Source organism: Bombina bombina, chromosome 11 (assembly GCF_027579735.1).
Source record: "Bombina bombina isolate aBomBom1 chromosome 11, aBomBom1.pri, whole genome shotgun sequence".
Classification (NCBI taxonomy): Eukaryota; Metazoa; Chordata; class Amphibia; order Anura; family Bombinatoridae; genus Bombina; species Bombina bombina.
The window spans coordinates 1,645,963-1,659,432 of record NC_069509.1 but is presented as its reverse complement, the minus strand read 5'-3'; the positions used below and the strand labels follow the sequence as shown (position 1 = coordinate 1,659,432).

The 13,470-nt window shown below is 43.0% G+C and overlaps 1 protein-coding gene across 1 annotated transcript in view; it reads right to left on the bottom strand.

The window, feature by feature from the left end:
- STK36 (serine/threonine kinase 36) overlaps positions 1-13,470 on the bottom strand; it is a 707,870-nt gene that overhangs the window by 520,066 nt on the left and 174,334 nt on the right. The window contains exons 10-11 of the mRNA XM_053694813.1: positions 7,127-7,217; positions 2,129-2,266 (exon numbers count right to left, since the gene is read on the bottom strand). Of these exons, the coding sequence (XP_053550788.1) occupies positions 2,129-2,266; positions 7,127-7,217 (229 nt within the window). The remainder of the gene's footprint in view (positions 1-2,128; positions 2,267-7,126; positions 7,218-13,470) is intronic.

Genomic DNA, 13,470 nt, shown 5'->3' with positions numbered 1-13,470 from the left:
CCCAGATGGGGGGGTTGAAAGACTGTTGTACATTAGATGGAGGGAACACGCCCTTTGACATGATACAATAGAATACCTTGCTCAAGCTGATAACAACTTGAACACAAGACACACACTTGGCTTCTCTTATCACTGAGGCGTCTGCTCTCTAGATGTGATTAAACAATGGAATGTTTATTACTTAAACGTAATTATAGCACACAATAGCTGAGGCCAGCAAACCTGTCTTTAGAAATTAGCTTCTTAAAGGGCCAGTAACCCCACCAAATAAGGTTATATAATAATGCACACAGTGCAGAATTATATAACTTTAGCCTAGCATCACGTTTCTTAAGCAGCGTATAGCAAAGATATTAGCTATGATAATCTATTTTTCAGAACGCCGCTCCTGGTTCTACTGAGCGGGTCTGTTTTTTACCTAAGCGCATCGGGCACGCTGTCTAGTCACAGCACGCCCGATCGCGCCATTAAACTGAATGTGCTCGCTCCCGCTCGGGTATGGTAGCGAGAGCGAGATACATTCAGTTTAATGGCGCGATCGGGCGTGCTGTGACTAGACAGCGTGCCCGATGCGCTTAGGTAAAAAACAGACCCGCTCAGTAGAACCAGGTGCGGCGTTCTGAAAAATAGATTATCGTAGCTAAATATCTTTGCTATACGCTGCTTAAGAAACGTGACGCTAGGCTAAAGTTATATAATTCTGCACTGTGTGCATTATTATATAAGCTTATTTGGTGGGGTTACTGGCCCTTTAAAGCTAAGCACAGTTAACTCCTTCAGTCCTGACAGAAGGGTCTGTCACAGACATGGAGAGATATAGAAGAGAGACGACAGAGACAAGGACAGATATACAAGAGACAGAGACAAAGCGAGATATACAAGAGACAGAGACAAGGAGAGATATACAAAAGACAGAGACAATGACAGATATACAAGAGAGAGAAAGACAAGGACAGATATCAGTGTACTTCTGTGGTGTGTGCTATAGTATCAGTGCACTTCTGTGGTGTGTGCTACAGTATCAGTGTACTTCTGTGGTGTGTGCTACAGTATCAGTGTACTTCTGTTGTGTGTGCTACAGTATCAGTGTACTTCTGTTGTGTGTGCTACAGTATCAGTGTACTTCTGTGGTGTGTGCTACAGTATCAGTGTACTTCTGTGGTGTGTGCTACAGTATCAGTGTACTTCTGTGGTGTGTGCTACAGTATCAGTGTACTTCTGTGGTGTGTGCTACAGTATCAGTGTACTTCTGTGGTGTGTGCTACAGTATCAGTGTACTTCTGTTGTGTGTGCTACAGTATCAGTGTACTTCTGTGGTGTGTGCTACAGTATCAGTGTACTTCTGTTGTGTGTGCTACAGTATCAGTGTACCTCTGTGGTGTGTGCTACAGTATCAGTGTACTTCTGTGGTGTGTGCTACAGTATCCGTGTACTTCTGTGGTGTGTGCTATAGTATCCGTGTACTTCTGTGGTGTGTGCTATAGTATCCGTGTACTTCTGTGGTGTGTGCTACAGTATCAGTGTACTTCTGTGGTGTGTGCTACAGTATCAGTGTACTTCTGTGGTGTGTGCTACAGTATCAGTGTACTTCTGTGGTGTGTGCTACAGTATCAGTGTACTTCTGTGGTGTGTGCTATAGTATCAGTGTACTTCTGTGGTGTGTGCTACAGTATCAGTGTACTTCAGAGGTGAGTGCTACAGTATCAGTGTACTACAGTATCAGTGTACTTCTGTGGTGTGTGCTACAGTATCAGTGTACTTCTGTGGTGAGTGCTACAGTATCAGTGTACTACAGTATCAGTGTACTTCTGTGGTGTGTGCTACAGTATCAGTGTACTTCTGTGGTGTGTGCTACAGTATCAGTGTACTTCTGTGGTGTGTGCTACAGTATCAGTGTACTTCTGTGGTGTGTGCTACAGTATCAGTGTACTTCTGTGGTGTGTGCTACAGTATCAGTGTACTTCTGTGGTGTGTGCTACAGTATCAGTGTACTTCTGAGGTGTGTGCTACTATAAACAGCTCTTTTTTGTGGTGTATGACCAGTATGTGTGTTTGCTTCTTGGCATGTGCCATACAATTGGTGCAACCGCTATGTGCTTTAGAGTATAGCATCAGAACATTATCTCACCGGATGGCAGCAGCTGTGAAGCCGCCCCTGCACTCTTTTTCTGAAACTGCCATCTTGAAGGAGGAGAAAGGGAGTGCTGAGCTGAGCAACAGAGGGGTCCGTGGCTTCAAGGAGAACTGACCACTCTTCGTCACTGTCCTGAAGGGCAGAAACCACAGGAGTGAAGGGGAGAAAGTGAAAGAGACAATACAGAGAGAGTATCAACAGAATACACTGATAACATGACAAAGACAAGCAGCACATGCAGCCTGAAAGCACAAATGTGTACTGATGCTTCTTAACCACCGATATGGTGATACAGCCAGACACTAGCAGAATGTCATGTGTACTGATGCTTCCTAACCTCAGATATGGTGATAAAGCCAGAGACACCAGCAGAATGTCATGTGTACTGATGCTTCCTAACCTCAGATATGGTGATAAAGCCAGAGACACTAGCAGAATGTCATGTGTACTGATGCTTCCTAACCTCAGATATGGTGATAAAGCCAGAGACTAGCAGAATGTCATGTGTACTGATGCTTATTAACCTCAGATATGGTGATAAAGCCAGAGACACCAGCAGAATGTCATGTGTACTGATGCTTCCTAACCTCAGATATGGTGATAAAGCCAGAGACACCAGCAGAATGTCATGTGTACTGATGCTTCCTAACCTCAGATATGGTGATAAAGCCAGAGACACCAGCAGAATGTCATGTGTACTGATGCTTCCTAACCTCAGATATGGTGATAAAGCCAGAGACACCAGCAGAATGTCATGTGTACTGATGCTTCCTAACCTCAGATATGGTGATAAAGCCAGAGACACCAGCAGAATGTCATGTGTACTGATGCTTCCTAACCTCAGATATGGTGATAAAGCCAGAGACACTAGCAGAATGTCATGTGTACTGATGCTTCCTAACCTCAGATATGGTGATAAAGCCAGAGACACCAGCAGAATGTCATGTGTACTGATGCTTCCTAACCTCAGATATGGTGATAAAGCCAGAGACACCAGCAGAATGTCATGTGTACTGATGCTTCCTAACCTCAGATATGGTGATAAAGCCAGAGACACTAGCAGAATGTCATGTGTACTGATGCTTCCTAACCTCAGATATGGTGATAAAGCCAGAGACACCAGCAGAATGTCATGTGTACTGATGCTTCCTAACCTCAGATATGGTGATAAAGCCAGAGACACCAGCAGAATGTCATGTGTACTGATGCTTCCTAACCTCAGATATGGTGATAAAGCCAGAGACACCAGCAGAATGTCATGTGTACTGATGCTTCCTAACCTCAGATATGGTGATAAAGCCAGAGACACCAGCAGAATGTCATGTGTACTGATGCTTCCTAACCTCAGATATGGTGATAAAGCCAGAGACACCAGCAGAATGTCATGTGTACTAATGCTTCCTAACCTCAGATATGGTGATAAAGCCAGAGACACTAGCAGAATGTCATGTGTACTGATGCTTCCTAGCCTCAGGTATGGTGATAAAGCCAGAGACACCAGCAGAATATCATGTGTACTAATGCTTCCTAACCTCAGATATGGTGATAAAGCCAGAGACACCAGCAGAATGTCATGTGTACTGATGCTTCCTAACCTCAGATATGGTGATAAAGCCAGAGACACCAGCAGAATGTCATGTGTACTGATGCTTCCTAACCTCAGATATGGTGATAAAGCCAGAGACACCAGCAGAATGTCATGTGTACTGATGCTTCCTAACCTCAGATATGGTGATAAAGCCAGAGACACTAGCAGAATGTCATGTGTACTGATGCTTCCTAACCTCAGATATGGTGATAAAGCCAGAGACACCAGCAGAATGTCATGTGTATGATGCTTCCTAACCTCAGATATAGTGATAAAGCCAGAGACACCAGCAGAATATCATGTGTACTAATGCTTCCTAACCTCAGATATGGTGATAAAGCCAGAGACACCAGCAGAATGTCATGTGTACTGATGCTTCCTAACCTCAGATATGGTGATAAAGCCAGAGACACCAGCAGAATGTCATGTGTACTGATGCTTCCTAACCTCAGATATGGTGATAAAGCCAGAGACACTAGCAGAATGTCATGTGTACTGATGCTTCCTAACCTCAGATATGGTGATAAAGCCAGAGACACCAGCAGAATGTCATGTGTACTGATGCTTCCTAACCTCAGATATGGTGATAAAGCCAGAGACACCAGCAGAATGTCATGTGTACTAATGCTTCCTAACCTCAGATATGGTGATAAAGCCAGAGACACTAGCAGAATGTCATGTGTACTGATGCTTCCTAACCTCAGATATGGTGATAAAGCCAGAGACACCAGCAGAATGTCATGTGTACTAATGCTTCCTAACCTCAGATATGGTGATAAAGCCAGAGACACTAGCAGAATGTCATGTGTACTGATGCTTCCTAACCTCAGATATGGTGATAAAGCCAGAGACACCAGCAGAATGTCATGTGTACTGATGCTTCCTAACCTCAGATATGGTGATAAAGCCAGAGACACTAGCAGAATGTCATGTGTACTGATGCTTCCTAACCTCAGATATGGTGATAAAGCCAGAGACACCAGCAGAATATCATGTGTACTAATGCTTCCTAACCTCAGATATGGTGATAAAGCCAGAGACACCAGCAGAATGTCATGTGTACTGATGCTTCCTAACCTCAGATATGGTGATAAAGCCAGAGACACCAGCAGAATGTCATGTGTACTGATGCTTCCTAACCTCAGATATGGTGATAAAGCCAGAGACACCAGCAGAATGTCATGTGTACTGATGCTTCCTAACCTCAGATATGGTGATAAAGCCAGAGACACCAGCAGAATGTCATGTGTACTGATGCTTCCTAACCTCAGATATGGTGATAAAGCCAGAGACACCAGCAGAATGTCATGTGTACTAATGCTTCCTAACCTCAGATATGGTGATAAAGCCAGAGACACCAGCAGAATGTCATGTGTACTGATGCTTCCTAACCTCAGATATGGTGATAAAGCCAGAGACACTAGCAGAATGTCATGTGTACTAATGCTTCCTAACCTCAGATATGGTGATAAAGCCAGACACACCAGCAGAATGTCATGTGTACTGATGCTTCCTAACCTCAGATATGGTGATAAAGCCAGACACACCAGCAGAATGTCATGTGTACTGATGCTTCCTAACCTCAGATATGGTGATAAAGCCAGAGACACCAGCAGAATGTCATGTGTACTGATGCTTCCTAACCTCAGATATGGTGATAAAGCCAGAGACACCAGCAGAATGTCATGTGTACTGATGCTTCCTAACCTCAGATATGGTGATAAAGCCAGAGACACCAGCAGAATGTCATGTGTACTGATGCTTCCTAACCTCAGATATGGTGATAAAGCCAGAGACACCAGCAGAATGTCATGTGTACTGATGCTTCCTAACCTCAGATATGGTAATAAAGCCAGAGACACCAGCAGAATGTCATGTGTACTGATGCTTCCTAACCTCAGATATGGTGATAAAGCCAGAGACACCAGCAGAATGTCATGTGTACTGATGCTTCCTAACCTCAGATATGGTGATAAAGCCAGAGACACCAGCAGAATGTCATGTGTACTGATGCTTCCTAACCTCAGATATGGTGATAAAGCCAGAGACACCAGCAGAATGTCATGTGTACTGATGCTTCCTAACCTCAGATATGGTGATAAAGCCAGAGACACCAGCAGAATGTCATGTGTACTGATGCTTCCTAACCTCAGATATGGTGATAAAGCCAGAGACACCAGCAGAATGTCATGTGTACTGATGCTTCCTAACCTCAGATATGGTGATAAAGCCAGAGACACCAGCAGAATGTCATGTGTACTGATGCTTCCTAACCTCAGATATGGTAATAAAGCCAGAGACACCAGCAGAATGTCATGTGTACTGATGCTTCCTAACCTCAGATATGGTGATAAAGCCAGAGACACCAGCAGAATGTCATGTGTACTGATGCTTCCTAACCTCAGATATGGTGATAAAGCCAGAGACACCAGCAGAATGTCATGTGTACTGATGCTTCCTAACCTCAGATATGGTGATAAAGCCAGAGACACCAGCAGAATGTCATGTGTACTGATGCTTCCTAACCTCAGATATGGTAATAAAGCCAGAGACACCAGCAGAATGTCATGTGTACTGATGCTTCCTAACCTCAGATATGGTGATAAAGCCAGAGACACCAGCAGAATGTCATGTGTACTGATGCTTCCTAACCTCAGATATGGTGATAAAGCCAGAGACACCAGCAGAATGTCATGTGTACTGATGCTTCCTAACCTCAGATATGGTGATAAAGCCAGACACTAGCAGAATGTCATGTGTACTGATGCTTCCTAACCTCAGATATGGTGATAAAGCCAGAGACACTAGCAGAATGTCATGTGTACTAATGCTTCCTAACCTCAGATATGGTGATAAAGCCAGAGACACCAGCAGAATGTCATGTGTACTGATGCTTCCTAACCTCAGATATGGTGATAAAGCCAGAGACACCAGCAGAATGTCATGTGTACTGATGCTTCTTAACCTCAGATATGGTGATAAAGCCAGAGACACCAGCAGAATGTCATGTGTACTGATGCTTCCTAACCTCAGATATGGTGATAAAGCCAGAGACACCAGCAGAATGTCATGTGTACTGATGCTTCCTAACCTCAGATATGGTGATAAAGCCAGAGACACCAGCAGAATGTCATGTGTACTGATGCTTCATAACCTCAGATATGGTGATAAAGCCAGAGACACTAGCAGAATGTCATGTGTACTGATGCTTCCTAACCTCCGATATGGTGATAAAGCCAGAGACACCAGCAGAATGTCATGTGTACTGATGCTTCCTAACCTCAGATATGGTGATAAAGCCAGAGACACCAGCAGAATGTCATGTGTACTGATGCTTCCTAACCTCCGATATGGTGATAAAGCCAGAGACACTAGCAGAATGCCATGTGTACTGTGCGTCTCACCTCACTTTCTAGGTTCACTCGCTCAATGCTGCGTCTGTCTTTCTTCTCGCTGAGGAACTCTCGCTCATAGTCCAAGGAGATCTGATGTTCTCTGAAAGTCATTAACTATTAACATTAGGATAATCACTGGATCTCTCTCAAAGGGACCCTAAAGTCAAATCAAATTTGTATGAGTGAGAGAGCATGCAATTCAAAGACACTTTCCAATATACAAGAGACTGCATGGAAATGTGGAATTTTATATGCTGGACACCCCATGTACTTTCATAACTCTGTCTTATGTCCATGTCACCCTGTATCCATAGATACAGGATGGGTACAGGGTGTGAGTGTCCATTGTGGGAGCATGTGTGACACAGTGCCATCTATTGGTTAAACTATACCAAAGACATCATAACACAGCACCCTCTATTGGTTGCAAGTTTACCACCAAAATGGATACAGGAGGAATTACTAATTTGCATATATTTGCATAGGTGAAAATACAAACAGATGATTGTTATTTTTACTGTTTAGAACTACCTGAATCGTCCATTCCATTTTCAAAGTTATATTCCCTTAGTATATTGTTTTCTTTACGTTTATGTTTTATGGTGTGTGTGACTATAAGCTTACTGGTGTGTTTGTAGAAGCTAGTTCTGGGTGAAATAAAGTATTAGGAGCAACTGTTCCAGAAGGATTTACTACTATCTCATTTTTTCAGGTATACCAGTAGCAGAGGTTCTGGCTGCACCTTTCCCAGCAAGAGAGAGCTGCTACAGAGTCTGTGGGCCCCAATTTTCTTTTTAAAGTTAGTGCAGGGAAAGGAATCATTAATTACCTACCTGAAAAAAAAGGAGTGTGACAGAGGGGACGTTACCTGCCTGAAAGGAGAAGTGAGGCAGAGGGATCTGTTCCTGCCTAGAAGCAGAGGGGACGCTACCTGCCTGGGAGTTCACTGAGACCAGACCAGCTGGGGGAGATACAACAGCTGGCTTGACCCCGGTCTCAGCAAGGATTGCTCTGGATAAAGGGATGTCCAGGACAAGGGAAGGGTTCTAACGGAGGTACTTATTCGGGGTACCAGGCGGTCCGTCACATTTGGTGGAACGCGCTTGGATTTATTTCTTGTCCTGCTGACAGAAGAGGAGCAGCACCATCACCCGCAACTATAGAAGCGGAGCTCCTATGGCAAATGCAGCAAGTGCTGACGCACCATGACGAACCTGTTTCTGCACAGGACAAGGCTGGGATGGAGGGATGTGGTGCCTAGCTATCAGTCCCTAAGCAGCACTACAAAGATGCGTCAACAGCGGCCAGTGAAGGATAGCAGCCAGACGATTATGGAAGATGCGGAGAAAAAATTCCACAGCAGAGTGCGGAGAGGGTTGTCAATCTACGGAGCCAACCCAAACGAAGCAGCAGTCTGGGTAACGAACGCCAAGGTGGTGAAGCAGTTCACCACCGAAATGGATACAGGAGGAATGACTAATTTGCATATATTTGCATAGGCAAAAATACAAACAGTTGATTGCTATTTTTACTGTTTAGAACTACCTGAATCGTCCATCCTGTTGGCAAAGTTATATTTCCTTAGTATATTGTTTTCTTTATGTTTTCCTATGTTTATATTTTAAGGAGTGTGTGTCACCATAAGCTTACTGGTGTGTTTGTAGAAGCTAGTTCTGGGTGAAATAAAGTATTAGTATTATATTAGTAGATCCTTCTGTTACAGTTGGTCCTATCTCATTCTTTCAGGTATACCAGTAGCAGAGTTTCTGCCCCTGCATTCTGGCTGCACCTTTACCTGCTAGAGACCTACTACAGAGTCTGTGGGCCTGTAAGCAAAGAGCTGTCCTTGTGAGCCCCAATTGTCTTTTTAAAGATAGTGCAGGGAAAAGAATCAATACCTACCTGATAAAAAGGAGTGTGGCAGAGGGGACGTTACCTGCCTGAAAGGAGCAGTGAGGCAGAGGGATCTGTTCTTACCTAGAAGCAGACAGAGGGGTCACTACCTGCCAGAGAGCCCACTGAGACCAGCCCAGCTGCAGGAGATACAGCTGCTGGCTTGACCCTGGTCTCAGCAACGATAGCTCTGGACCCACTATCCAGAGGCAGAGGGATCTATTCCTGCTTAGAAGCAGACAGGCAGAGGGGACAATACCTGTCAGGAGAGAGCTGCATGGCAGAGAGGACACTATGTGCCTGGGAGCCCACTGAGACCTGCCCAGCTGGGGGAGATACAGCTGCTGGCTTGACCACGGTCTCACCAAGGATTGCTCTGGATAAAGGAATGTCCATGACAAGGGAAGTGTTCTGACGGAGGTACTAATTTGGGTTACCAGGCGATCCGTCACAGTATTTAAAATGTAAATATTCTGTCAAGAACCTAAATGTTTTTATGCATGTTACTGTTAGGCTTAACTGAGTTCTCTGATTCAAAGAGGGAACTAATATTCATCGGCACATATTTCTTGAAGGCAATACACTTGGATCCCTTTATAAGGAGGAGTCTAGAACATGGTCATACAAATGCCCAGAAGAAGCCTTTGAAAAGGTGAAACATATGTAGGCAAGATTTCTACACCGATACAGGTATTCTAGTCTATTTGGCATTGAAGTGGCTTTCAATGTTGTAGGTGATGTAAGCAACCACAGTTTTGTTAGCTTAATATCGACAGAGTGCATAGGCTCAAACAGAGCATTTTGAAGAACACAAAGAATCAAGTTAAAGGGACACTGAACCCAATTTTTTTCTTTCGTGATTCAGATAGAGCATGAAATTGTATGCAACTTTCTAATTTACTCCTATTATCAAATTTTCTTCATTCTCTTGGTATCTTTATTTGAAATGCAAGAATGTAAGTTTAGATGCCGGCCCATTTTTGGTGAACAACCTGGGTTGTCTTTGCCGATTGGTGGATAAATTCATCCACCAATAAAAAAGTGCTGTCCAGAGTGCTGAACCAATAAAAAGTGCTGTCCAGTGTCCTGAACCAATAAAAAAAGCTTAGATGCCTTTTTTAAATAAAGATAGCAATAGAATGAATAAAATTTGATAATAGGAGTAAATTAGAAAGTTGCTTAAAATTGCATGCTCTATCTGAATCACGAAAGAAAAAATTTGGGTTCAGTGTCCCTTTAACCCCTTAATGACCGAGGACGTACGCCACACGTCCTCAGAAAAAAGGCAGTTAACGCCTGAGGACGTGTGGCGTACGTCCTCGGTTTGGAAAGCAGCTGGAAGCGATCCTCATCGCTTCCAGCTGCTTTCCGGTTATTGCAGGATGCCTCAATATCGAGGCATCCTGCAATAACAATTTGTACCCCTCCGGTGCAGAGAGAGCCACTCTGTGGCCCTCTCTACACCGGCCATCGATGGCCGCAATCGTTGGTGGGTGGGAGCTGCAGTGGGAGGCGGGTGGGCGGCCATCGATGGCTTCAGATTCACAGAGGGGGGCGGGATCGGGGGCGGGAGAGTCAGGGGCGCGCACAGACACGCGCGCGTGCACGGGGGATCGGCGGGCGGGCGCGTGCACGGGAGGGAGCGGGTGGGAACCACTTACACTACAGAAATAATTATGTAGTAAGTGGGAGGAAGAGGGGGAGTAAATGCCCCCAAAAACTAATCTAAGGGATCTGGGAGGGGGTGGGGGTAGGGGTTGGTCGTGGGGAAGCTACACTACAGCAAAATGTAAAAAAAATAAATACAAAAAGAGGAAAAAATATTGTTAACTGGGTACTGACAGACAGCTGCCAGTACCCAAGATGGCCCCCAATAAGGCAGGGGGGGGGGTTAGAGAGCTGTTTTTGGGGGGGATCAGGGAGGTTGGGGGCTAAGGGGGGATCCTACAAAGTAGCATATGTAAATATGCTAAAGATGTATTTTTTTTTAAAAAAAAAAAACTTTTATTTTAGTACTGGCAGACTTTCTGCCAGTACTTAAGATGGCGGGGACAATTGTGGGGTGGGGGAGGGAAGGGAGCTGTTTGGGAGATATCAGGGGGTCTGATGTGTCAGGTGGGAGGCTGATCTCTACACTAAAGCTAAAATTAACCCCGCAAGCTCCCTACAAACTACCTAATTAACCCCTTGACTGCTAGCCATAATACATGTGTGATGCGCAGCAGCACTTTGCGGCCTTCTAATTACCAAAAAGCAACCCCAAAGTCATATATGTCTGCTATTTCTGAACAAAGGGGATCCCAGAGAAGCATTTACAACTATTTGTGCCATAATTGCACATGCTGTTTGTAAATAATTTCAGTGAGAAACCTAAAATTGTGAAAAATTTAGCGTTTTTTTTAATTTGATTGCATTTGGCGGTGAAATGGTGGCATGAAATATACCAAAATGGGCCTAGATCAATACTTGGGGTTGTCTACTACACTACACTGAAGCTAAAATTAACCCTAGAAGCTCCCTACATGCTCCCTAATTAACCCCTTCACTGCTGGGCATAATACACGTGTGGTGCGCAGTCGCATTTAGCAGCCTTCTAATTATTAAAAAGCAAAACCAAAGCCATATATGTCTGCTATTTATGAACAAAGGGGATCCCAGAGAAGCATTTACAACCATGTATGCTATAATTGCATAAGTTTTTTGTAAATAATTTCAGTGAGAAACCTAAAGTTTGTGAAAAAAATTGTGAAAAAGTGAACATTTTTTTTTATTTGATCGCATTTGGCGGTGAAATGGTGGCATGAAATATACCAAAATGGGCCTAGATCAATACTTTGGGATGTCTTCTAAAAAAAAATATATACATGTCAAGGGATATTCAGGGATTCCTGAAAGATATCAGTGTTCCAATGTAACTAGCGCTAATTTTGAAAAAAAGTGGTTTGGAAATAGCAAAGTGCTACTTGTATTTATGGCCCTATAACTTGCAAAAAAAGCAAAGAACATGTAAACATTGGGTATTTCTAAACTCAGGACAAAATTTAGAAACTATTTAGCATGGTTTTTGTTTGGTGGTTGTAGATGTATAACAGATTTTGGGGGTCAAAGTTAGAAAAAGTGTGTTTTTTTCTATTTTTTCCTCATATTTTATAAAAAAATTTATAGTAAATTATAAGATATGAGGAAAATAATGGTATATTTTGAAAGTCCATTTAATGGCGAGAAAAACGGTATATAATATGTGTGGGTACATTAAATGAGCAAGGGGAAAATTACAGCTAAACACAAACACCGCAGAAATGTAAAAATAGCCTTGGTCCCAAACGGACAGAAAATGGAAAAGTGCTGTGGTCATTAAGGGGTTAAGGCTCCAAAAAGGAGCAACAGATTAAAAACACAGGCCTAATTCTAACCAGGACAAGAAGAGTCCGTTAGCACAGCAGTAAAACTTCAAAAGACAAACAGGTACAAACATGGAAAGAACGACTGACGCATTTCGCGCCCCCTAGTGGTGCTTCATCGGAAACTATAGATAGTGCACCCATGGCTCTCTTATATACTGGCTATGGGTGGACGCATATTAACCTTTTAATGTCAAAATAATGTTTACAAGCAACATTGGACATTAAAAATATGTGATATTAAGAACACAAAATATGCAACAGTCTTATTTATCCAGCTAATTAAATGCAGTTTTTGCAAAGGAAAGATAAAAATTTTTCCAAGAATATACAAATCCTAAATATTTAGATAATGTCATGTTCAATAGAGTAAGCAAGTCAGAGAGCCATATACTACAAAAACATGTTTTACATGTTATTAAATATCAGTATCAAGACACAAAATTGATTTTCCTCTTAACTATTACTCCTATGTATATACTCAGTCATATAGTGATATGCACTAATGATAATGATGCTAACATTACATTGTCTACAATCAACAAAGCAGATCATCTGCAAATATGTGCAAAGCATAGATATCAAAAAAGAAAATTTATGCTTACCCGATAATTTTATTTCTTTTTTGACACGATGAGTCCACGGATCATCTTAATTACTAATGGGATATTCACCTCCTGGTCAGCAGGAGGAGGCAAAGAGCACCACAGCAGAGCTGTTAAATAGCTCCTCCCTTCCCTCCCACTCCAGTCATTCGACCGAAGTAAGGAAGAGAAAGTTTAAAATAACCAACAACATGTCTACAAGAACAGGGTGGGCCGTGGACTCATCGTGTCAAAAAATAAATACATTTATCAGGTAAGCAGAAATTTTCTTTTCTTTTTTAAGACACAATGCGTCCACGGATAATCTTAATTACTAATGGGATTCAATACCCAAGCTAGAGTACACAGATGATACGGGAGGGACAAGACAGGTAACCTAAACAGAAGGCACCACTGCTTGAAGAACCTTTCTCCCAAAAGCGGCCTCAGCCGAAGCAAAAGTGTCAAATTTGTA